Here is a 27,728-nt window from a genome sequence, read left to right as displayed (position 1 = left end):
GAATGAAGGAATGTTTCAGACCCTTGAGACGTCTTCCCCGTCTTAGTGCCGTTAACAACATTCCCAGATCCCTCCACCTGTGAAAGGATCCCATTATTCTTCCAGCGGACTGGAATGCCCTGAACGCGGCTCCCTGTGCAGGCAGCTCAAGTCCTGAGAGAGCCTGACACATTATACACACTTATACAGTTTGGCTCCACAGGTCTGAGACCACGATCCCATTCACCTGAATCAGTCCCGACTCACACATATTCTACTATTACACAAACCATCTCCTTTATGTTGCCAGAATCTATCAGAGGTGCAATTTAATGCCACTGAATGACTGTGTTTAGTGTGAGTCACAGTGAATACATGTCATCAGTGCTTGGGGGGAGGTGCAGCCTCCACTGACCTCTGAGTGGCTTTTTATATTTCACACCACTGGGTTGGATTTCACAGCAGATCTGCAAGATCGCCCGCCTCTGCCTCGTCACAGTGACTGAGAGAGAAGCTGCTCACTTACATCTGTTCACCTGTAGTGTGATAACATCAGAGCAAGTCGATCAGCGCACAGTGTATCTGCAACTATTTTAATAGTAATTAATCATTTCAGTTTTTCAAGCAAAAACGCCAAATATTTGTTGGTGCAATTTTTGCTTAGAAATCCTACATTTTTCACAATTTTTATGCCTCATCAATTAAAGTTTTTCCTTCCTGGACAAAACCCGCCCAGAAATGAAAGCATAAAGAAATGTAGCACAACAATGAAATGACATATATCAACTGCTTCACATGAAAAGACATAAAATGAAAATAAAAGCATGTAAAAAGCATTGATGTAAAGTGAAAAACATTAACACCATTAATGTAAAATTAGATAAAAATAATGAATAAAATACTAAATCATTAAATACAAAGACATTTAAAAGAAGTGCTGAGCAGTGCATAAAAGTGGCGCAAAATTTCAGAGCTACGTAGTTAAAGGCTAAAGGGAAGAAAAAAGTTTGAATCTTTCTTGTAAAAATACTTAGTGATCTTCCTCTCTGATATCTATAGTTAGTGTGTTCCACAGCTTTGGGCCGTAACTGACGAAGGCTGCATCCCCAATTTTCCTACGGCTGTTGTTAGGAACCTTCAATAAAGCAGCAGTAGATGATCTCAGTGTTCTCGGAGGTACACAGTTAATCAGGGAGTTGGCAATGAAGCTCGGTCCTTGCCCATTAAGGCTTTTGTATATTAGGAGGAGGCGCTTGAAATCAGTTGTCAGTGTAACAGGAAGCCAGTGCAGAGCAGTTAAAACTGGACTGATGTGCTCTCTTCTCTTGCTTCTGGTTAATAGCCTGAGCTGCAGAGTTTTGAATGAGCTGAAGACTCTCTGTAGTTTTTTTCAGGAGCCCAGTAAAAGGTACGTTGCAGTAATCAAGTCTGCTTGAAATGAAGGCATGAATCAATCTTTCAGGAGCTTTTTGATTTATAAATGGCCATACTTTAGCTGTGTGGAAAATGATGTTTTTGTCACCTTGTTGATGTGGGACTTGAAGCTTAGATCTGAATCCAAGATAACGCCAAGATTTGTGACCTCAGATTGAATCCAGGGAGTCAGTTTCCCCAGGTTATTGAACAGCATTTCTCTTTCTGTTTTGGGGCCAACTAGGAGGATTTCAGTTTTGTCCTCATTTAACTTTAAGAAATTATTGCTCATCCATTTACTTATTGCTAGAAGACAGATAGTAATGGAGTTTATAGCTGCAGCATCATTTCGTTCAGTATGTACAGTTGTGTGTCATCTGCGTAACTATGGAAACATACATTGTCTCTGATAATGTCACCAAGTGGCAGCATGTACAGTGAGAATAATAATAGGCCAAGGCAGCTCCCTTGAGGAACCCCAGACACATGATCTGCAAGACCATGACGTAAAACTGTCTCCCTGTGATGAATGTTTTTTAACCAGTTTAACACAGAGTCAGAAAGACCGACCAACTTTTCAAGATGATTGATAAAGATTAATGGTCGATCGTATCAAATGCTGCGCTTAGGTCTAAGACAGCAAGGATTGAGAATTTATTTTCATTTTTTGAAAATGTAAAAACTGCATTTATGTTGAGAATCTTTTATCCACTGGCATCAGAATGAGATGTGATCTTCACACTGATGCTGTGTTTGAATTGACAACTGTGTGTGTTTGTTAGATAGAAGACTTATGAAGGGACCAACTGAACCCTGGTTTGTTTTTCACCATGGTGCGATTCGTTTGGGCAGGTGTGAAAAAAGTAATTGCACTCGGGTGCAGACCAAAACACCCAGACACTTTCGATGAGGTGGTCTTGGTCCGGTCCCAAACGAACTCTGGAGCAGTTCGTTGTCAGGCCTGTGAGGAGGCCAGGTCAAAGTTAGCATCCCTTGATGAAAAAAAAAGAATGATTAACCAATCAGATGGGGCTACCGTCATGCCACTCCCAAACTGTGATTAGTAAGGACTATGCCAAGGGAAGCCAGCCGCCTCTGGCCTCACACCAACCAAATCATAGCATGTTTACAACATAGACCTTGAAATTTCAGGCGATAACCACTAACCCAACAACATTGGTAAAAAGGAGGGATTCGGACTTTGAATGAGGAAAATTATGGTTGTGCGCAGTGGCTAGCTGCTAGAGCTAAATTTCAGAGGTGATTTTGCTGGCCATGTCTTCCTTTTGACAAGGATTCCTGCTCACTGAACAATCCTTGGGCCAGTCGAGAGGCACGGTAAATCAGACAGTCACATAGATTGTGCTGTGAAATTGAAGCTTTTTGGACGCGTCAGGGTTGACGAGGCTCTGGTTTGGCAAGAAGCATTAGCACAAAGAACCACAATGAACAGGTGAAAAAAACTGGGGTATTCTTAAGAGACTCATGTTGCAGCTTTGCACCTTGCGTGCCAAGAACAAGCATTCAAGGGACACAATCAAGCCGCTGGCAACTCAAATAGGGGTAATTTTGTGGAGCTGGTACATGCATATACAGTTTGACACTCCACTTGCAGAGCACTTAGTATCATCAGTCTTCAGCAGTATGTCAAACACTATACAGAATGACATAGTTGAAAGCATTGCTTGTGTTTTCCAGGATGAGACTGATAAAAAAATAAACATGCACACACAGACATTTCTAACGTGTCAACTCACAGTCGTCATCAGATATGTTAATGAAAAAGCAGTGTGTGTGAACGTTTTCTCTGCTTTTTTGATGTCAGCTCAGAGAGAGTTGCAAAAGCTATAACATCAGTTGTGATGAGAGCCATCGGGAACTACAGTCCCACAAATAAACTCATTTGTCAGACTTGTGACGGAGCAAGCTGCATGAGTGGACAGCATGGTGGAATGCAGGCTTTAGTAAAGTCCCACTGCGCCAAAGCGCTATTCATCCACTGTTATGCTCATAAGTTAAATTTGGCTTTAGCACAGGGCACAAATAACGTTCAGGCAGCAAAACAGTTTTTTGCCAGTCTTCATGTTCACGTTCATGTAAGAGATCTGCATCACTGTGTGAAGTTGACAGGGCTGTGCGTGCACCAGGGGGTTCTGCTGTGAGGTGGAACTTCGAAAGCCGCCTAGCACATGCCATCCATGAAGGACGCAGGTCGCTCCCTGTCGCTAAGATAATAACAGAGCCGGGATGGGACAAAGAGACCATTGGACTGAGTGCAGCCTTAGAGCAAAAACGTGAAGATTTAGATTTTACCTTCCTGCTCGGCATCTTCCAGTCAATTTTCGACCTCATGGAACCACTCTTTCGAGTTCTGCAAAGTAAAATGGTGGACATCAAAAAATGCCAGGATCGGATCCAGAGCACTCTCAGCGCTCTCAAAGCCACAAGAACAGATGAGATGTTTGATGGGATTTATGATAAAACGCCTGGCCGCGGCGATGACGTTGGGAGGACCTGGAGAAGGGGGTCAACCAGCACAAAGATGGAGACAAGGAATCAGTTGCTTCTTTCCGACGTCTTTACTCTCAGATTGTTGAAGGCATAGTAATGCATATGACTCAAAGATTTGCAGACATGGAGCAACTGAGCTTTTTTCGGGCAATGGATCCCACATGATTTGCATTTTTCTGAGGGTCCGCTGCTTTTCCCAGCAGTGAATCGGCTCAGCTGATCAAGACGACGTATCCATTCTTTGATGCGCAGAGGTTAAGGAATGAGCCGCACAGACTGTACAACAACAAGTTGTTTCACAAGCCACCGGGAGAGCTGGTACAGCGTCTTATTGAGGATGACCTACAGGACATTTATCAGAGGAACGCATGTGGATAGGACAGGCTTGTCAACTTGGGCAAAATATCAATTGATTCTGTCTTTGTGGAAGACCTAAAGGCCAGTGGGAAATTTTACGACATGGTTCTTGACCATTTCACCACCATGAAAGACAGGAGCATGGCCTTCCTCTTCAAATAGGGTGAGTGAAATACACGCCACATTCTCTCTCTGTGGCTTTACTGTGTGGAGTTTTTGATGTGGATATATTCAGTTGATCAGTTCACTGGAGTCACTGGTTTATTGTAATTGTTTACACACAGGAAATAAGCAACTCTGACAGCACCCAGAGAGGTTACTATTAGGTTAAGTTACTAGAATAGATGAGATTGTGATTGTTTGTAGCCTCTGCAGGTCTGATACTGGCTTGTTATTCTTTTAGCTAACATTGTATAATGAACATTTGGCCCAGTTTTAAACAATAAGGAAGTATGCAAAATGAAGTTTGTAGGTCATGTGTTCGATTCATGACGCCTGCTGTTACTTTATGATGTGAACATAAAGCTTTAAACGTCTCCTGGTTGAGTTTGTGAATGAATGCTTCTTTTATTCATTATTGAATCTGTACTGTGCATTAAGTGGCTGGTTGTGCATTAAGGTGGGGGGTTGCATAAATTGATAAGATGTTTAGGGCGGTGTGTGTGTGTGTGTGTGTGTGTGTGTGTGTGTGTGAGAGCGAGACATTCAAATATGGTGGTTTAGATCATCTGGATACACTTTTGTCTGATCATGTGATCACGAGTCCTGATATTTGAACCAGAGCTATTATCACAGAAACAAATACACAAGTAACTAAATATTAAAGTGTAAGTATTTTCTCAGCAGCATCCTCCTCTTTGTTAGCGCTTGATTTAGCTGAGCATTGCTAATTAGCTTCCAGGCATATTGAGTTTAGTGTAGCTAAGTGTGAATGTGTCAACACGAGTGTGTGTCATTGATACTCTGCTGCCTTTAACGTGTCTTTACAGCAAACACACAGCCAGGCCATGAAAAAGGTCAACACAGAGAGAGAGAGAGAGAGAGAGAGAGAGAGAGAGAGAGATAGAGAGAGAGAGAGAGAGAGAGAGAGATCCATACAGCTGGAGACACTAAAACACACTGAACTGTTTCATGTGATGATGTTGTGATTTAGTTTTCTTGTGTTTTGACTGCATGTCGTGATCTTTAACCTGCAGAATAAATACTGTGAAACCACTTCTTTTAAACACCAGCGAGTGGATTAGTGGTACACACACACACACACACACACACACACACACACACACACACAGGGCTTTTTGCAGAGATAAGAATCACATTTCCTTTAACAACTTTGTGTTTCAGAGTCTGAGTTAAAGAAGCATTTTATCTTTTCTCTCAGAAAGAAAAATGACACACACATACCACTTTCCTATTCAAGTGAATGGGAAAGTCATAGTCCCTTTACTCTTCAGGTTCCTCCATCTCTCTGGATCATCTCTGAGATGTTTCTACACCTTGACTGGAGTCCACCTGTGGTAAACTCAGCTGATTGGACATGATGTGTAAAGACACACACCTGTCTATATCAGGTCTCACAGCTGACAATCATCAGAGCAGAAACCATGAGGAGGAAGGAGCTGCTGCAGAGCTCAGAGACAGGACTGTGACCAGGCTCCAAAACATTTCTGCTGCATTGAAGGTTCCTGAGAAGAACAGTGGTCTCCATCATTCTGACATGAAGAAGTCTGGAACCACCAGGACTCTTCTAGAGCTGGACCTGGACCAACTGAGACGTCAGGGAGAAGAGAGGAGACCAAGAACCTGATGGTCTCTCTGAGCTGCAGAGATCCTGTGTGGAGATGGAGAAAACTGCCAGAAGGATATCATCATGTCTGGTTTCCTCAAGAAGTCAATTGAATCTCTGAGAGAGAGTCCTACACTCATATTCCCCTAATAACCTCCGCCCCGCCCCCGCAGGCCAGGTGTCTGACACCCTGACAGCTCTCCACCTCTTCTTCTTTTTTCCTCTCCTTTCTTTTTAATATCCCTTCTTCTCTTCACGCTGAGGGCGGCAGGGGAGGTATGCAGCATTAGGTCGAGACACGCAGCAGGTGCTGCAGTCAGCTCGCCTCAGGAGAAGAGGAAGAGGAGGGGCGAGGACGTCTGCGGGCAGAAAACTGTCTCATTACACCATCTTATCTACAAAGACCTTTATCAATCTGTTTAAAGAGACAAGACGGACAATAGTAGAGGAAAAAACACCATGATAAAACTCATGTTAACTAAAATGAATGTGCACAGATAGAAGATAGAAACTGAAGAAGAGAAGTTGCTGATTCTGCGAATGATAATTTACTGACAGTGTATTTGAGCCAGGATAGTGTTACAGTGTGTGATGTAATATAAAATTACACAGGACACAAAATGCATGCCAGTCTGCCAGTGGACTATATTTTGCCACAGCATGCAAGTGCAAAAACAAGCTCCCACAAACAGCTCCTGAAGAGGAGTACATGACTGATACAAACTTAAACAACTTGTTGATTCCTAAGGACAGTGACATTAGCTTGAATCTGTCTCCGATTGACGATCCAGTAAAATCTGAGGAATGAAACTCTGAATATTTGTTGGGTTCTCGTCGTCACTTTCACTTTCCCATTAAAGCTCACAGACTGCATTAGGTTGACCGTTATTAGACATTATCACTTTCCTTCTGTCTTTGCGGTTGACTGGTAGTGGGCGGGGCCTATCGCTCACCTCAGAGAAACAGGTGTATTTGGTGTTGGGTTGTGTCGTCTTTGCTGAACTATTGTTGCACTGAGACACAGTCAACACCTGTTTGTCTACTTGTGTCATGATTAGAACTGTTAAGCCAACTAACTACAGATGTGAGTGCTTTTTACAGTCTCACCACACACACATACCACACTGATGACAATGCAAGGTAAACCCCAACCAACCTCAGCTGACCCTCAGTTTCTTTCCTTTTGGTCACATGCTCATTTAATTGAGGGGGTGACCATGGTTTAGACAATAAAGAGCTGACTGCAGGTCGTAACAAGTAACTACTCATAACTAATAGTAGAAGGTGATGGTTGTGAGTTAAAACCAGTGTTGGGCAATAGCGTGTTACTAGTGAAACTACATTTCTCAGCAGCGTGGTGGTAACATTGCTGTTTTCTGAATCAAATAGTCTTTCAGTAATGAAGCTCTTTCATTGATCAGTAGTTGCAGCTGAGCATCTCTGAAGCTGAAGCACAGCAGATCATTCTGCTGAAGTCTGAAATAAAACTTAACATCAGTACGTGACACCGCCGCCAAACATGCACATATTTGTTAAACCACCAAGCATCAACCTCCAAGGCTGAAAAATGAAGCCAATATTGAAGCGCCAAAAACTGCAGTTCCTCTAATGACCACTAGAGTCTGGCTCCAACAGTGAGTCAATCTCCATAGACTACAGCAGAAATAAACATGTTTACAGCCTGGTACAAAACCAGTTATGGTCTCTAGAGCTAATTTCCTCCTTCATGACACCTGTTTATATAACTCACCTGATTACATTTTATTAAAGCTTAAAGTTCTGTGTAATTGAGGCCTCTTTGAGTTAGGGGTGGAGTCAGACACTGCCAAGATGGCGATGGTGGAGCAGCTCACTCTTCAAAACTGCTTGTCAGAAACCTGTGGGTGACGTCAGCAGACATGGTGCAGGGATGGGGCATGAACCAGCACATTTTGATGGCAATCTGGTTAAAGGGGCACATTTTTGTCAGTTTCTAGTGTAGGAGAAAAAAACTAAGACATGTAGGAGCCTGTCATGTGATGATATCTCCCACTTGGGGAGAAGAACTACAGACGTGTCAACAAACTGTTAAATCAAAATAAAATCCAGTCTTAACATTAACACAATCAGCTCATTCTCTAGGAGCTATACACAGCTTGTATCTGGGTTCACTTGGTTAATGAACGGCTTCACATACAGGATTCAACAAAGGTGTTTAATTAAGACTAATTATCTGGTGTGATGACGAGGTTAGCACTCAGGCTAACACTGTGGAAAAACATGTGAACACTCCCAAGTTGGAATAAGAGGTGTTTTTCCTGTTTTTCCCCTCTCGCTGTCCTGACATTGTGTGAAAGCAACATCAGCATGCTAACATCTGCTAATTCCCACTAAACACTAAGTGCAGCTTCATTGTCATCATTTCTTTTTATCCATATAGACATCTGAATTAAATTGTGTCATAATTAGTGTGTGAATTTGTGAGTTATGGTCAAAAAGGTGTTTTGTGAGATCACATTGACCTTGACCTTTGACTTTTGACCACCAGAATCTAATCAGTTCAACCTCGAGTCCAAGTGAACATTTGTGCCAAATGTGTAGAAATCCTCAAAGTGTTACTGAGATATCAGGTTTATAAGAATGAGACGAAAGAACAGAAAGTCTGAAAACATAATAGCTCCTGCCCGGACTGTCGCCAGTGTCACGGCAAAACAAAGGGCAGAAAATGAACGAAACAAATATATAATGTTGTTTACTGATTAATAAATAGAATCAAAAGAAGGTATAACACTATGAATGTTTAGAAGTTGGCATCAGGGCATCTGCCAGCTGTGAGCAGATGTTACACACTGTAGTTATAAGGAGCCGGTAGTGGAGATTGATTTAATGGAGTCATCAAAGCTGGAATTACGTTTGAAAATTAGGAGGTCAGGAGATCTCTGTCTGAACTGGCAAACACGCACGAGTACACACACAACATCTACCCACAAACAGAGCCACACACACACACACACACACACACACACACACACACACACACACACACACACACACACACACACACACAATCTCTGCTCAAGCAAAGAATTTATCTCCAACTGGATCAAAGAAGATCCACAGACTCAGAGAACAATCAGTTAACAAACTTTAATTCCTTCTGAGAGATACAGAATCCCCTGAGACGGAGACATCATGCGTGTAAATGGGTATCAACCATTCACTAATAGGCATGCTCCAACATGGAAGACACAGTATCTCTCACTCTCTCTCTCGTTCTCTCTGTGTGTGTGTGTGTGTGTGTGTGTGTGTGTGTGTGTGTGTGTGTGTGTGTGTGTTAGAGACAGAGAATAGTCACAACAGTATTTAAAACAGCCACACTTTGGACTGAAATCAGTTAATTTCAATTGAACAGATGATGTTAATTTATTCAGTGTTTTCAGAATCGAGTTCATCTTGGTCGTTGACCAACTGTAAACTGTGTTGACAGCACTGACCTTTAAGGAAAGGGCAGAACTGGAGAGTCCAAAGTAAAGGAAACAACATTACATCAAATTTAATAAAACCCCACTTTGCTGTTTGGGATTCAACACCAGTAAAAAATTTTCTTGGCATCCATTTTGACTTGAACAAAACTAGCTCAGCTTACAATGTCACTGCAGCTTCACCTGAACTAATGCACAGTGTAGCTCTGAGCCAGGCTTGGGCCACATAATGTCTCGATATAGATATAGACAATATTGTTGCAATATTTATATGTAATCATATCGTTGTATTTTATAACAACAAAAAGCCGTTGGACTCTAACGACTCGAACGTCAGACAGATGTTACATTTTGGTTGGTAAATGAAAATCAAGTCGATGTCAAAATCCAACGTGGGCTACTTGACATTGGCTTTTGCTCTTGACAAGAATGTTGGTGTTTCAAGATGGCGTTGGCACAAGACTTTTGGAAGGCACTGAGTTTTAGTTACTTACCAAGTCAACTTCAAACTGACAAAATATCAGCTGTCAGCTGTCGACAGTTATTCTACATCAAATTAACTTTGACATTAGAAGATCTGAAATTGAAATTTAGTCATGCCACATCACAACCTACATTCAACCAAATATCAACATCTAATGATGTTTGTGGTCAGCTGTGCGTCTGCAGGGATAATTATATTGTTATAAATAATGGTGTCATAAGAGCCAGCTGTTTGTTTTATGATATATAAATACATTATTGTATTTTATGTTTCACATATAAGTGACACTAAACAGCTGTTCAAAGTTTTATTTCAGACTCTGCTCTACGGAGGAGCAGGGATGTCACAGGAAAAGTAATGAAGCATTTCCTTAATTTCATATTTAATAGGCATTAAAAATAGGAATTGTAAAAAGAATTTATAAATGAATAAATCAATAAGCTGATAGGGAAAGGAAAGGAAGCCTGAAAAAGGAACTAGAAATTGAAGAGGGAATCCAGGTATTCCCATTTATAAAATGGCTTTTCCAATAGTTTTTCAAATTCTATTATTTATTCATGAATGTATTCATAAATGGTGTATTTAATGAGTGTCTTATGCAGTTTTAATAAAGCCATTTTAAAATCTGAAGCATTTCTTGATGGATTCATTAATTCATTTTATAAATTCTTTTTACAATGACAGTTTATAATTTCTATTAAAATATGAAATTAAGGACATGCTTCATTACTTTTCCTGTGACATCCCTGCTCCTCCATACTGTAGCAGGACAGACTGTGCAAAACTGAACAAAAAAAAAGTTGATATTGATAATATGAAATAAATTGCATATGGCAGGAAATCTTGCGATATTTGACATTATTGAATATCGCCCCAGGCCTCCTTTGAGTAAGTACTGACAAATAAACCATCAGATGATGACACTGGTTGAAGAGATAATTCCAAGTGTTACCCCAGTTTCATCCTGAGGGGAACATCAATGTCCGAACCAAATTTCAGTCCAGGGGTTGAGATGTATGACTCAGATCAAAAATATCAACCTGTTGTTGGACCGAGACAGAAAGTCAAAAGATCACCAAAGTCATTAGGATGGACACTGTCTTGAGAACTTGTAAATCTGTACAAACTTTATGTCCACCAATATAAGATTTGTTGAGACATTTTCCTCTCAGTTGTGTCCTTTCATACACTTTTTAACACCTAAATACAAAATGATCTCCTCATGGATGAATCTGGAAACACTGGTCTTGAGTTTTGGTTGAGCCAAACGACAAGAAAACAAATATGATTTCTGAAGAAAAGAGAAAGAGAGTGAAGAAAAAGGAGAAATGGGGAAGAGATGAGAAGAAATAAGGCAAAAGTAAATCTAAACATCTCAGCATATTGAGTGGGAGAAATGGAGCGTGTGTGTGTGTGTGTGTGTGTGTGTGTGTGTGCGCGCACGCGTGTGTGTCCCTCAGCTGTCAACAGCAGCCTTGTCAGCTGGGAGCGGACGTTAATGAAACCAGTCAGATCTTCTTTCTCTCTCTCTTTCAGACGAACAAAGACGAGCACGGGTGGACAGATGTAAGAAGGATAAAAGAAATGCAACAGCAACGCAACAAAAGCAAAGTGATGTATCAGGACGGAGAACGCAATCAGCCACGACTCACTTCATTTTCCGATCTGCTTGAGTCTGAGGATGATGAAAACACTCGAAACATGAGACGTAAATGAGTCGAGGTATCCAAGATCAGAGCCTGATACCATTCGATGTTTCTACAAAGACAATAATGAGAACACAGGAACACCAAAAATGACATTTGATTATTCCTCCTAAGAAAACACACAGATTCGCTGGCATACAACTTTATCTCGAGTTTCCAATTTTGCCTTCTGACCAAAATCCAAAGTATCTTGCAAAAACTCTGCAGCCAAGTCGGGTTGTGAACTTTTTCCACATTCAAGTTGTAGCTCCTGCCGTATCAGGCCCCAGGGAGCCCGTTCATTAAGCAGCGAAAGGAAGAGGAGGTGAGGAAGAAAGATCTCCTCTTACTTTCTTTGGAAAATGTCTATTTAAAGTTTGAGTTTTAAACAGGAAGGAAGAAGGCATCATTAGTGCTGTGGCTGTAAGGTTTCAGGCTGCTGAGGGTAAAGGTTTATGTTCATGGGGAAGAATCACCCACACACCGCAAACAAAAGATAATTAATAATCCATTTTTAAATCAACTGATGAATCATTCAGTTATAATGTGGAGAAATAACGAAAAATTGTCCATCACAGTTTTTAAAGGAGCTATATGTTAGTTTTGCTATTGCTACGTAGCTACGTAGCATTTACAGCTGTGAATGAAGATGTTTGAGAACCACCGACTCCATTTTGCCCTCACGCACCCCATCACTCCACGCAGTCTTCTCATCTCACTAAGTGTTGAACTAGTCCTTTAACTGTTCCAGTATTAGCAGTACTGTATTTCTAATACAAATCTAAATAGATTTACTAATTGTGAAGTTCATCTGTATAAAAGTGTTTATTTATATTTAAATTTTTCAGTATTATTCTACAGTTGCTGTGATTTTGGATTAAGCGCTGTAGATTACTAATGGATTCATATAATTGAACAGTGACATTGAACATTCAGTCAGTCCTTGCACATTCGTTGAATGTATTCATGAATGCGAGATGATAAACACATTTTTCACCGATATACCATCACCTCACCTTGTGCTGGCTCATTCATCGTGACCATTTGTTGCACCTTTCCACCCAGCTTTGCACCAAGCCTATGACATCCCCCCTATGCCCACAACTACTCTTTTGCAGACATTCAACACAGAAACCATGGTACTAACATATGAAAGGCTGTGCGGAGAAAGGAATGAAAGGAGCAATAATGTTGCTGTATGTTCTGTAGCAGCCCAAGGGCAAACATGCCTGAGGCAAATTAATACATCAGTCAATTGTGGAATAGCTGCAGTAATATGAACAGATGTGATACCAGCACACACACACACACACACACACACACACACGCATACACACAAACACAGAGGAATGAATGTTCATATAGCTGGAAATGACGCATGTAGACAGTTATACACATGGACAAGCAAATGCATTGGTGAGCATCAGTGCAGTGCTGTAAGGGAAAGCACGGCAAGCAGTGTTTGACCAGTTAAAATAAAAAATCGAGATAAATCAGAATGATACCGAAGTGGAAATAATATCTCGTTCTGTCCCATAAAGAATCTGATGTTGCCTGTTTGCATTTGTAATTTACTGCACTCCTGTGGCTGCAGCAGGTTTAATGTCTCTGGAAACTAGCTTGAGTGCCAGCATTTCTTTCCTTATCGTGGGTGTGACCATGTCTCATTTACAAAGACTTGTCAAGCGGAGAGGGGAGCAGCATTTTCAGGACATTATGGATAATCGAACCATCAACCTCTGGAGCTGAAAAATGAAACTAACGCTGAAGTATCAAAAGCTGCAGTTCCTCTAATGACCGCTAGAGTCAAGCTCCAACAGTGAGTCAGTCCCCATAGACTCCCATGTTAAAATGTCCAACTTTACAGCAGAAATATACATGTTTACAGCCTGGTACAAAACCAGTTATGGTGTCTAAAGCTAATTTCCTCTTTCATGACAACTGTTTATATCACTCGCCTGTTTACATTTTATTAAGGCTTAAAGTTATGTGTAATTGAGGGCGTGGCTTCTTTGAGTGACAGGTGGTTGAGTGTATGCTTGTCACAAACCGTCATGCACCGAAGTCTCAGCTGCACACGCCCAACCTCTTTGTCAATTTTTGGATTAGCTGGGAGTCAGGGGGAATTACAGTGTAATCTTGGGGGAGGAGGTTGTTGGTTTTCTGGCTCTTCTTACCTATCAAGTCACCACACACCACTGGCAAGCATACCATATGAACTCCACCCTATACATGTCCATGTATAGTGTAGACTGATTTATGTGTTTCAGTACTGCCCTGTGAATACGTGCGTACCTAATGATTTCCACAGCCATCCTTTATACAGAAGAAACCTGACACTGCTCTTGCTGTAAGTGAGGTATGTGAGTGGTCCTCTGTCCTGATCTCCTGACAGAAACTTTTTCCTCTGAGAGGATCCACTGGATCAAATGACAACATAGACATTTGAGAGAGAATAAATCAGTTAGGAATAAACATTGCCTTAGTGGGGAAACTTAAATGTTGCTAATGAACAGAGAAGACAAGGGTTACATGTTCAAAAGGAACATTTTCTAAAGGTTTTACTACTTATGGCAACATTTTCTCTATGTTGAAAATCTTACATTCTTTAAATGCACTGAACTTCCCTCACAAACTTTACTCTGATGCTGGACTTTATTCCCAGCATCAGAATCCAAACAGCCAATCACTGTCAATCACTAGTGTTACACCACTTCACCTCAGCTAGCTCAGCTTTGGTGCCCACCAGTTTCCCACTGTGCTCCAAGACCTCATCTAACCTCACACCATTATCTAAGTCATACACAATCCATCACAACTATACTTACTTTACTTTAAAGGTCCATACAGTCTAAAGGCAGATGTCCATGTGTTGTTTGATTATAGATCAGGTCTAGGTTCTATATTAATACTGTGAAAGTACTCTAGAGAACTGTGAGGACAGCACAACAAATCATTGGTTCTCCCCAATAACCCTCCAGGACTTGGTCTCTTCACAAACCAGAAAACAGGCAGTGAAAATCATTACTGATTCCTCACACCCTGGACTCATTCTTTTTCAACCCCTCCCCTCAGGCAGGTGCTACAGAACCCTGCATACCAAAACCACCAGACAGAGGAGCAGTTTCTTCCCTCAAGCCATCACCCTCATAAATAGCCGACCAGTATCATCTGGCTAGCTGCTCCTGTTTCTTCAGACAGGTATTGCACCTGCTGTGCCACCACAGCGGAGGTCCAACCAACAAACTGACCGACAGACAGACATTGCCATCCCTACACCCACATCTTTAGCATGGCTGAAAAAAAGACCAATCTGGCTAAATTCAAAGCAGCAGAGTACAAGCTTTTCTCACTTTTATTCCGTAGTATGGGTCAAGCACGGAAAATGCAGGATCCTACAACTCCCATAATACAACTTGATAGTGTCTCTTATTAGGCCTGGCACACAACCATGTCTTCCTAAATCAACGGCACCAGTTTGTAAAATAAACTATATAAAGAATTCGTGGTGTGCACACTAAATGACCCTAATGACATTATCAGGGATCATTTTCTCATAAAAGACAATAAAGAGCTGAGTGATAATGAGCGTCATCAGGACAATCAGCCAATAGCCTTTAAAACAATACTACTGAAAACATGCTGAGTTGCACTCCACTAACTCGTGGTTAGCTTTAATGAGAAACCTAAAACATCTGCTGGGACCGTGAGACCAGTAGAGACATGCATCTTTGTTCTCTCCTCCAACCTTTATTCATTGGGTTCAATACAGAGAGTTGGATTTGTACAAAATGTATCTAGAGTGAGACACAACATATACAGTATGTATATATATATATATATATATATATATATATATATATATACACACCCCAAAGATTATGGGGAAGGAATGTCTTTATATCCTGTCAGTGGTGCCAGCTGTCATCCACTGTCTTGTGACTGTATGTGTGTGTTCTCTCTCTCTCTGCAAAGTGACCTGTGTGCCACCACATGTCAATTGAGTCGCTGAAGTGTGACAGCAGCCAATCGGACCGTCTTCTGCTGACAGGCTTTGGACTGGCTAACTGGTGTGCAGGGACATGTGGTCGTCCTGGGCTGTGTGTACCCCCTGCATGCTTATGCATAGTCCGTAATTTGTATAGTTGTCAGCATACATAAACATGTATGTTTGTGTGTGTGAGTGACAGCAACATTGAGAGCATGAGCACATGAACATCCAATTTGAGCCACACATCTTCATATAACTCACAGTTAGCAGCACACCTCAGCTTTCTGTCTGCTCCACAGCTGAAATCATCAAAACACAGATTCATATAAATCACTCAGAAGTTACTTAATAATAAGGTTTCTGTTTGTAAAAACCATTTTCCAGTCTGGACTGGAAAATTAGTTTCTCGGAACAAAATGTCATGCCCTGTTCTCTGGCATGTGTTTAATGCCAACGCTTCAAACAGTCCAAGTCCTCCTCTCTAATGGCCACCAGACACTGATGAAGACAACTGAGTACTTAACGTGCCTTTAAAAATGTACAACTGCAGTTATGTAAAGTCTGTACATAGACAAATGTGACACTGTGATTATCATAAAAGAGGTTATAATACGTCCTTTGAGCAGCTACATCTTCAGGACAGGTTGGAGGCTACAGTGAGTCGCCATCAGAAAGTGAAGGACTGTGGTTAGCTGGTTAGCATGCTAACTTCAGTAGAAGAAGAGAAGTGATAGAGATAAGAGTTAACATTGGTGATGATATCAGGAATACACAGGCAGGATGAAAAAAGTCAATTCCTGGCAAAAAAGAAAAAAAACGTCCATGAATGCTGCATAAAAGAACAGACATAACTCATGAACAGAAGAAACTAAGAGCTTCAAGTCACTTCACCACACTCCAAAGAAACTTTCTGCATTGAGTCTTTGTTTTGACATTATGGGTTGCAGAGGTGTTTTGAAGAAAATAAGGAAAAATTCAAGCTTTGTTTTTGTGTTCTGGGCTAATAAAAAATAATAAGGACAAAAGTGTCTTAATGTGGGTCTCCAAGGGTAGAGCACATCCTGCTCATTTATTTCTCTGGGGAAACATTTCTTAGTTATTTCAAAATAAATCTTCCTGCAAAAAATAAAAGCCATCTGAATCATTTTTCCATTGCCCCTCGACTGTTTCCCATTTTCCAAACGCTACATCATAATAAAATATGTACTGCAGGCAACCGCGAAATGTTTCTCTCTGCTCAGTGCCAAACCAATCTCACCTTGACATGAGAGAGCTTTGTTAAAAAGTTTTGTTGTGGGTGAACAGACTAGGTGTTTTCTTTTCCTTTGGCTGAGCAGTAAAGGACGCAGAGCTCCATGTGCAGCATGAACAAACACCAGATCACCGCTCTGAAAGTAATTACTCCATGGCACAAGAATCCCTCCTCCATATGTCTGAACTGAGAGTACACACATGGTCAAATCAGTTCCCTAATGCACATTCCTTTCTCCTAAGAGGAAGGTGCTGCATGAGGGGGAACATGTGTGGAGAGAAGCTGCAGCCAAGAGATAACCGAGGCTGACATTTCAGAATCATTTGCTGACGCACAAGAAAACCGACTAAATTTGGGCTGCGGCCAAATTACAAGTCAAACTGCAGCTTAAAACTGTAATTCAGTGCAATCAGCAGATAGTTGTCTTGTGTTTTTTGCTGCATATTTTCTATCACAGCTGCCTGAACCAGCCTCTCCACTTTTCACTCCCTCTCCTGAGACCGAACCAGTATTAAATATAGGGGGTCAATGGTCACCACTCCTGCTTTATTGGGTTTTCATATGTGAAGGACGATTACCTGCCCAACTTATTACTGATGTGAAGCTTAATCAGAGCCAAACATAATGTTATTGAAGAAAAACTAATCACATCTACCTGTTCATGCAGCTCTTGAAAGAAGATATGGGTCAAATAGCATTTAACAAAACCGAGACCCATTTAGACCGAATTCAAACATTCAAAATTCACTGAGCTCCCCTGTAGTCTAACTCATTGCTCTGGATTTTCTGTGACAGACAAGGACGTTCAGCAGGACAAAGTCAAAAGACAAAGTCAGGAGGCAGAGGAGGAGTGGAGGGAGAGATGTGAGGCAGGGATACTGTGTGAAGTCAGATCTGAACACAAAGACATGAAACACACACTGACATCATTCATCGTCCTATCCATCGCACAAAAACGTTAGAAATCATAGAAAAAAAGACACTTCAGATCCTGCCTGGGAATCATCAGGTTGTTAGGTTTTCTTCAGTGTCAGAGTAAAGCAGTGACAGTTGCACACAAGAGCTGCTAACAGGTAGCTTGGTGTTCTTTTAATGGTGCCAATTTGCCAAAAATAAAAAATAAAGGCTAAAAAGTGGCTGTACCTACAGCTCATGTGATGAGCTTTAACAGGGTCTTGTTCTCTGGATGACTTTAATTTGATCATCATCATATTGGTTCACAAACACACACATTTGTTGGTGTTTTCACACAAAGGTTGCAGAGCGACAGCTCTCTCTCCCTTTCATAGTCTCAACTCAAAAAAACTAGTTGTGCTGGATGAACACAAAGTCAGTAGCAAATGAAACGCATAATTATCAATTCATTTTAAGTCAGCCGTCAATAATTACACTTATTTATTTCACAAGTGAATTTAAAACATCTGAGTATCTCTAAAGTTATTACATTTCATCCTGTGGGGGGGGACATTAATATTTGTGTTTCCATCCATCAGATGCTGAGATATATCATTATATATATCATTAAAAATACATGATCGGTCACTGATCACCTTAAAACTGATCACCTGTGTAGTGTAGCCCCGCCTCCCACCTTGTTCACTGCTCCAGCGTGCAACAGGCCACCAAAACAAAACCGTGTGGAACTTTATCAAAGTGTGAGAGACTGATATAACACACGCCATTTGCAATGCATGTCAAAAATGATCGGTATCGGCCGTTGATCGGCGGATTTCCCTCATAGATGATCATTATTGGCGGCAAAAAAACATGATCGTGGCATCCCTAAATAAGACATCCAATAGCTATTGAAATATTTCAGTCCAGAGTAGGGGCGGGTGATCTTGCTAGAAGATCATATGATTTTGGGTAGAATCCGCTACTTCTCTCACAATCCTGTCTTCTGTTTACAAACTGTCTCACAACCAATCACAGTATCACAATCACAGTTGCTTAGTTTGGAGTATTCATTTTGACTCCACAACTTGGGCTGCAGCTGGTGACGGTGGTTCTGGTTCCGCTCAGCTGGAGAATGGGTTTATGTGGCTTTACACCAAACTCTCTGAGGCTGCAGAGCAGAACAAGGACTGCTATCTCCAGCTACCGCAAGCTAGCTGTTTAACATTTAACATGGTCTGGTTAGCAGAGGTTGCACTTTACAAATTAAATATCTAAATATAGAAACTTTTATTTACATGATCTGTACAATACATCTGAAGAGTAGATCACATGCCAAAGAAAGATCATCCGCGATATAAGATCATCAGATCGTCCACAGCTTGTCCAGAGCAAAGTGACGGACCAATGCCATTATAAACTCTTTCAAATGTTATTCCTTCCTACACACCACACAATAATTAAGCATGATTTTTTTTTTTCGAGATAATGTCTCTGTGTTATGAAGCTGTCAGAGGAGGCGCTCTATCATACAGCAGGAAAAATGACCATAAATCCATCCACAATCTAAAGGACAAGTTGCTGCAAGAATAAATATAGAGGGTTTTTCTTGAACTTTACGGCCTCATGGTTCAGTTTGTTGAGACCGCTGGCTCTAATTTATTTTAACAACGCTCAAACTGGAACATTTGGGCCTCAGGGTGAAAAAGTTATAAATGTGGTCAGCAAACTTCATAGCAATCTGCCCAGTAGCATTTACTATTTCTTGTGTACAAGTTTAAAATCTGAGGGGACGGTGAAACCACAGAGAAGGTTTCCTGGGGGAAACTCAGTCTGGCTGGAAACAGCAGACATCACCAGTTGACTGACTGATGGACAGATGAACCAGCCTCGGCAGCCACATGTAAATGAACTTTACATATCTAATTAATTACAGTAAATGTAGCTCGTCATCTCTTTCCAGCAATTTAACATGTACTCAGTTAATACATTATCATATATCATACAATATCGGTTGTTTTTGTCTGTTTATTATTAGTCTTCCGCCTAGAAAAATAAATACCATTTTTCATGCCCAGAACATGTTCAAAATATTTGCATACGTGTCTGGTCTGGTGAAAATCTACATATTTCATGGGTCTTGCACGTGGGATTGGCAAAATGGCTCAATAGTGCCAGTTCAACAAGGCGCACCTCGCCCTGTGTTTCTGTGAACTTCAGTAGGCACATGTAACATGCCAAGAGCTACAAAAAAGACTGATGTACCCGTACCCTAAACCCACCAGGAAGTCAGCCATTTTGAATTTACTCTGAAAGTTTGGCCCCGGGGAGCATAATTCATGACCCACGTGCGCAACAGTGAGGAGCCTGTTCAACACTGCCTGCAGCTTTAATGTCAATCTGTATTTATTTAAAAATGACCACTGTTTGTCCAGATACCACCGGCCTCTGCCTCTGTTTCCTCACACCTTTCTTCCCTCTTTTCCAATCCATCCCTTCTTCTAGTATTCTTCTCTCTGTGTCCACTCCATCCCATCTTTAGTCATTCACTCTGCTACCTGTTACTCTGCACTGTCCTCCTTTTGCCTTGTTATTTCACTGCCACACAAGCACCTGCACATACAGGGGTCCACACACACATGCACACACACATGCACGCACGCACACACACACACACACACATATTGATTTATTTATTTTCAATTCAATCATTCAGTCTTTTTTCTTCTTCCATTTTGACTTGAGCTGAACAAAAGTGACCTGAAGACATTTACAGTTTTAAATACTATTCAGAGGAAGAGATAATGTAGAAAAAGAGTGGTGTGTTTTCAGCTGCCTCTCTCTCTCTCTGTCCAAAGGTTAAATAAAGACACAGTGGACCACAGCCTGTGTAATCCCATCAGACATCTTTAAGTGATGGCATTTAGGACTGTGCTGTTAAAACACTTCGACTATAAAGATCCCCACTGAGTACAAACACTGCTGTGTTACCAAACTCATTCAGGCTTTGTGTTAACACCCCCTCTCTGTCCTCTCCTCACCTCTGCCTCTCTCACTCTTTCACCACCCAACAAGTTGCTCTCAGCTGTACAGAGATGCACAGCAGACGGCTGTATGGACTGTCCCTCTCTGAGAGGTAATCCCAGCTGACTGAACTGGAGCTAAAGTGCCTCTGAAGTCACTTCCACTGCGCTGAAATCTCTCCTCTTATTCTCTGTCCATTTGGTTTTCATTGCTGAACAAATCTACTTCCTCAAAGCTTCAGGCAGCCGCTTATTTGTTGGCTGCTGGTTCTGTGAATGTATTTTCGCGCAGCATTTTTTATGAACTCCCTTACCAGTTTATTTGCCTCCATTTATTGTAAATATGTCACATAAACCTTCAGGCCAGCAGGACCTGGCTTCTTCATGGCCTGGTTCCACTTAATGAAAGGCTTTGGTGAGTTAATTACTGTGGAGGAGGAAGTTTATTTCCTTAGCTTCACATTCCTGTTGATCTGGAGAAACTGCCGTGACATGCAAGGAAAGTGTCTCAGCCATATATATACACAGCTGAAGGCCACAGCAACCAGAGCCGGAGGAGAGACTTTCTAGCACTAATGCTAGGTCAGCTACCTGACAGTTCAGTGGCTCCTTTCCTTGTCTCTTTGCAGCAGAAGCTGCTACTTTTACAGAGCTTATTACAGAAGCTTTTTTATGAAAGTATTTTTGGTGCAAAACAACTGAGCACCTGTGACTGGAATTAGTAGTTGTATAAAATAATCACAGGTGTGTATCAGTAAATGTGAGGTCACAGAGAAAAGATGCTCTTGGAGTTGCACATGATTTTTTTCTCTCCCACAAACACAACACAACTGTTACACCTTCTCTAATTCTTCAGTGCAGGTGCACAAATCCTGTTTTACAAATCACAAATTTAGAAACTCATACGCTCACATCTTTGCTACAGTTGCTGCAGACAATGTGCTGCAAAACACATTCACACACCCGGAAATAATAAAGCGAAGCCTGCAAATCAGAATGTGAATTCATGCAATGACAGTTGCACATCTGTAAAATATTTACTCACAAATCCTTTTTTTTCATTGATATTTTTTATCGCACAATCACGAGTCAATAACTACAACTGAACTTGAATCTTCCGCTACGAGTCTCAAATGGCAAGTTCTGCACGCTCTGACTTTTGCACCAAATGTCTGTGAAATGTGGAGCAAAAGGGATTTGTACCTGTGGCACCTCAAGCCACGCCCACCTCTTACGTAGAGGCTACATAGCAAAAACGCTTATCCCGACTCGCTTCCTCTCTTTCTGGATCGATGGCACCGTTTGCAGTTATGTATGATCCGGCTGCTCCAGCTGGCTGGTCGAAGGACATAATGATGTAATAACAATTATAACATAATAAATATCAGAGTGATGATAGTGAAATGTAAAACTACATGTAGTGCAGTTCAGTCCTCTGAACATTATGCCAAGTTGCCTGGTCCAACCAACATGGCGGTGACGCTGATCCAGCAGCCTCTACGTAAGAGGTGGGCGTGGCTTGAGGTGCCACAGGTACAAACACTTACTTAGGTACAAATCATGTTTTTTAATGAACAACTGGAGCCACCAGGAGGAGTTTTCTTCAAGACACAATGAAGTAAAAAAAAAAATGTTCCCAGCACTAATTCTGTATCTCTGATTTCTCTCGTTATCTGCTGAATTTCTGTCTTTACAAAAATCCCTTTTAATATTTCTATATCATGTCTTATGACTCATCTTCAGCTTAGAGTCATATCACATCAATTTAGCTTCATTAACTGTTAGCTAGTGTGAAGCTAGCAGAGCAAAATATTTTGGTAGGAGGAGTGTTTGGATTTCAGTGTAATGTAGATACAGATTATAGATGTAAATAAAGATGGACGTAGCTGCTGTGATGTCATCTACAGGTTTCTGAAGAGCAGTTCTGAAACTTTCTTTTAGTCTGTTGGTCACTTGTGATGGCAACAGCTATGTTTCCTTGCTTTGCATTGATAGACTGTTAGCATTGCATTGTCACATTTCAGCATCTCTGTTGTAAACAGACAACTCTGTTGTCAACCAGGCTGGTTTTCTGGGCCTGTGATGCCTTGGCCAGTTTAAGGGAAGTAAAAAAAGTTGTCAGTGGTGATGTTCCTGCTCGTCTTGCCAAGATTTATACGACAGTTAGTTCCAACCAAGTAATTTGATTGGACGAGAGTCATTCCATGAGTGCTGATATAGAGCACAGCAGCGCTGGGACTTTTAACTACATGTATCACTCCACTTCACAGGTGTTCTATTAACAGTTAATCAGCGTCACATTAACGGTCGTTATCTCTCTTACATTGTAACAAACAAAGATGAAAATATTTCCAGAAATAACATTTGGATTAAATGATGTCTGGTCGTCAGAAGAAGAAGATGAAGGGAAGGAGCCTGGATACTTCAGCGCACACCTGAGGTAATGAGTAGACAAAGTAGCAAGCTGTGCAGGTCAGGAAAATGGTTGTGTTGCTTAGCAACAGTCCAGTACCAGTCCAGTTGCAGAATTATTTGTGTTGCTATTGCCAAATAAATGATAAAATAAAGAAACAAATCATAAACAGTTGTTGCTTATTTAATAAATATGGCGCTCGTAGAACTGTTGTGTAAAAGCAATATCACACTCCTTCAGTGTGATATCTTATATTTGTTATCAATATCAGCAGCGGGAACTTCATTCAATTTATCAGAGCTGTCCGGTATACTGGATGAAGATGCACCTTCCTTCTGCACCGGGCTTGTAGCACGTGGGGCAATTGTGGACGAATCCCTCCCAGACACCAGGGTAAACTTGTTCTCCTGCAACTGTGTGCACTCCTTTTTGTCAAAACTCAGGATTTGCATGATTTCCTGGATTGGATGGTCTCTTTGAAAAACACAGAGCCCCAGTCAGCCGACCCAAAGCTCGTCCATGTTTCTTCCTCAGTAGAGCATTAAAGGCCTTGAGTTGTCCTGCTTTCCACATTTTCCTTCCCAACTGTACAACAGTCCATGATAGCATGCTACTGCTTAAAGGAGCTATATGTAACTTTTGCCATTGTTACATAGTTAATGTTGCCAAGAGCTTGAGTGATACAAGAGGTTATAATACATCCTCTGAGCGGCTACAAAGGACAGACTGGATGCTACACTGACTCGGTATCAGAAAGTGACAAGACGGACCAACCGGGCCAGGGCCAGCTGGTTAGCATGCTAACTTCAGTAGAAGACAAGAAGTGATAAAAAGAAGGAAAAGTTTTGCTGGAACAAAGTTTGATACTTAACTCCCAATGCTTTCTTTAGACCGGTAAGCCCAGTCAAGAAGCTGTTACTGCTGAAAACATTTGTTCACTATGATAATGTTTATAAATGAAGATGTATTGATTTGTTAACCGTACTGAAACCTGTGTCTCTTTCATTTATTCTCAGAAAACCAGTTATCTATTGATGTTGTATCAGATCTGTTCAGGTGGAGCTGCACGCTGACACTGTGCCTTTTGTTTTTAGCTGATTCTCCCAGGTGAAGCAGGCGAAGGCTTCACATCAACTGTTTCAATCTCATCTCATCTGATCACAGAACAGCAGCCGACAGCAATCTGGCTGCCAGTTAAGATACTGAGGATACTTGCTTTCCAACTCATTAACGACTAAATTCGAGGGTCATGGCTTGAGGTTTCCCCTCAGTAACATAGCGGGACGCTGCACGTTTACGGCTGACGGAAGCTGAGATTTCATGGGTCATTCATGAAGGAGCAAGCCAACAACTGCTCAGTGTGTGAGTCCTCACATTAATGTGTTTGGGTGTGTGTGGGAGGTTGCATGTATTTGTGTAAATGTGTATGCATCAGGGTCGTACTGGGCCGGTGTGCTGCCCTCAGGCCAAATTGTTAATTCTAGCCTTAAATGTGTTGCTGAGGAATCTTTCCAATAAAGCTAATTTGACCTCAGGCAAAGCTTGATTGTTAATAAATAGTTTTTCAATATTTTAAAAGTTTTTTTTCGAAATCCACGTTTCCATTACTCGTTCTTCGCAATGGAAACACACCTACTGATTTCACTCACTCGCTCAAATCTGTGTTATAATGACTACATTATATAATATTGGTGTGGGGGATTTAATGGAAAACTCGTTCCCAAAATATGTTTATGAATTTCTCTTTTTTATTTCTTTTGAAAACAATCTGAAAATAATCTTGTGACCCCCCCCACCCCCCCACCCCCCTCCGCATTTTGAGAAGCAATGGAAAACGTAGTAATAGTTACATGCTGTTTTCAGAAGGACTGTGGATCCCATCCTAGTGTCGCCTGGTCAGACATACTTGTGGTGTGTGTGTGTGTGTGTGTGTGTGTGTGTGTGTGTGTGTGTGTGTGTGAGCGTGTGAGCGTGAGAGAGAGAGAGAGAGAGAGAGAGAGAGAGAGAAAGGGAAAACAGGAAGCTTGGTTGACTCAGTCTGGAGCTCCAAACCACACTCCTCTCATTTTCAAAATGTAATGGAGTGCTCTGCTGATACAGACTCAATCAGTCCAATCAGTTAGAGCACGTCTGCCCTCTATTTTCTCTCTCTCTCACACTCACACACACACACACACACACACACACACACACACACACACACACACAGACACACACAGGCGTAGACGTGGAACAAAGGAAGAAGAAAGCACAGCTGAGAACACAGTGAGCGGCAGCAGGGCAGCAGTCCCTGGTGTTTAACATACAAAGACTCACTATACTGTGGCTACGCAGGGTTTGTGTGCCCAGGACTGAATTCCAATGTGGGCCCCGTAACTGAGGAGCAGCAGCAGTGAGACCTGAGATCTGAAGAGACTGAACAAACTGAGAGGGCAAGAGAGAAGAGAAGAGAAGAGAAGAGAAGAAGAATGGGCAGAGAGTTTCCCTCCTGGTTTCCATGTGGCAGCTCAGACCAGGACTCTGTCTGCTCTGCATATGGAACCAATTAGAAATGTGAGACTATGGGGACTGCGTGAGAGACGGATGATCATCCTTCAGAAGATAGCAAACACTGCTGCGACTTTCCAACCAAGCCGTTTTCAAAACTTTACACACAACCTGGCAGAATGTCGGGCGACATGAACTTAGATCTGACATTACCTGTTTGTACAGAGTCACAGGGTGAATGTGTTTCCTGTCACCTGGTCAGTCCCTTTACCTCCGTGGATAGACAGAAAGGTTGCAACTAAAGCTTATTTTCATCCCTGATTAATCTGAAAATTATTTTTCTATATACCAATCAGTCATAGTCCATATATTACATTCATTCAAAAACTATTCACAGCTGAGAAAGATGTCACATGAACAGCTGCATCCAGTCCAGCATCAGTGTGTTTGGATTTTAAGACGGTGCAAAGAGGCTTCCAGCAAGATCAGGAATACAACAGTTTCACAGAGGTAAAAATAACCAAAGATTCACAAGCAAACATCCGAGGGAAGTCCAAACAAATGAGTACAGATGTGTGCAGCTGGACTGTATTTCTCTATTCTCCTTTCCTTTAGCAACTGCCCTGAGGGTGTGAGCTGGGTGTGGGAGAAGACCTTGTTTTTTCAATAAGGAATTCAGTTCACAGTAAGTTACTTTCATATCACAGCATATAAGCATTATGGTATGGTCCCTGGTTTTGCTTTTGAGTGCCTGATGTGAGCGTGGTTAAAGCTGTGAAATCTCCCCGTCACGCATGCATCATTAGCAGGTCTGTTATTTTCACACACTGTGTAGACTTCACCTAATTTGGCTTGACCAAGACTGCACATATAAACAACCATAAATGCACAGACACAATAGATGGTTCTTACATATCCCATTAATCATCTCAAGGCTCGCACATTGACCTTGTGGCCCTTTGGATGGGGCCCAACCCTGAGGTTTGAAACTTTATGTCTGCGATAATACCTCAGTACTGCTGGAGGAGGACTTTTACTTGCAGTGCTTTAACACTGTTCTACTGGTTTCTTCTATTAAAGTTCAAGTTTAATTCAATGCTACGCTGTGATAAATATCATCATCATCATCATCATCATCATCAATATCACACATATCAAACAACAATAATAAGCATTCAGAACTGCTGTGCTGCTTGTGTCAGCAGTTGATATCTGCCCACTCAGCATTCAGCTCAGCCCGGTCGGGATCAGGACTACAGACTACAGACTGCAGATTCAGTTCTGCAGATTCAGGCTGCAGGGAAACGCTGGCAGAGTCTTACCATGGTCGCGGGCTAAATCATGGGGCGCTCACTCACTCATCCCGTCCACAGCCTGGAGGGTGATGGACCTCCACACAGACGCTGGACAGCCGGTGGTCCTGAAGTTGAAACTCAGTCCACAGCTTTACTCTGAAAATCTCCACTAAGCTCACAAAACTGCGGGGTTTTTTTTCTTCTCACAGAGCTACCTGAGCAGCACAGGTAACACCAACATGTTCATGTTGTTCGCTACAAACTTAAACTTATCGACAGGCTGTTGTGCGCCCAGCCTCCCTCCCTCCCCTCTCCTCCCTCCCCGGGGAACGCGCTGCTCCATGCGAGCGTCTGGGCAGGCTGATTTCAAAGTAAAAGTCTCTGTGTTTTAAGCAGGAACGCGGTCTGCTCGGAGTGAAACCTGAGAAGAGTCCCCCCCCCCCCCCCCCCCCCCCCCCCCCCCCCCCCCAAAATATACAGCGTTTCTCCAGCTGCCAGGAAACCCAGGGCAGACCCGGACCCGGAGAGTAATCCGGACTATACTGAGTCCTGAACGGAAAAACAGGTTTGAAGTACCTATGGAAACGTTAGGGAGGAGAAATAAAGCTGTTAAAGATCTCTTTACAACTGCAAGGAAATAGAAGTTATTCTAACGGAATTCATATGATCATGATATGCAAGATAAATAAAAACACAG

General features: G+C 41.7%; 1 protein-coding gene across 2 annotated transcripts in view; it reads right to left on the bottom strand.

Annotated features, from left to right (window-relative positions):
* Nucleotides 1-27,373, bottom strand: part of gask1a (golgi associated kinase 1A) — a 52,597-nt gene extending 25,224 nt beyond the window's left edge. For both annotated transcript variants that reach the window (XM_056381915.1, XM_056381916.1), the window contains exon 1: nt 27,059-27,373. In XM_056381915.1, the coding sequence (XP_056237890.1) occupies nt 27,059-27,061 (3 nt within the window). In that variant the 5' untranslated portion in view covers nt 27,062-27,373. The remainder of the gene's footprint in view (nt 1-27,058) is intronic.
* Nucleotides 27,374-27,728: the final 355 nt, after the last annotated feature.

Source organism: Seriola aureovittata, chromosome 7 (genome assembly GCF_021018895.1).
Source record: "Seriola aureovittata isolate HTS-2021-v1 ecotype China chromosome 7, ASM2101889v1, whole genome shotgun sequence".
Taxonomy (NCBI): domain Eukaryota; kingdom Metazoa; phylum Chordata; class Actinopteri; order Carangiformes; family Carangidae; genus Seriola; species Seriola aureovittata.
Note: the sequence above shows the minus strand (reverse complement) of the source record. Positions and strands in the feature narration are given on the sequence as shown.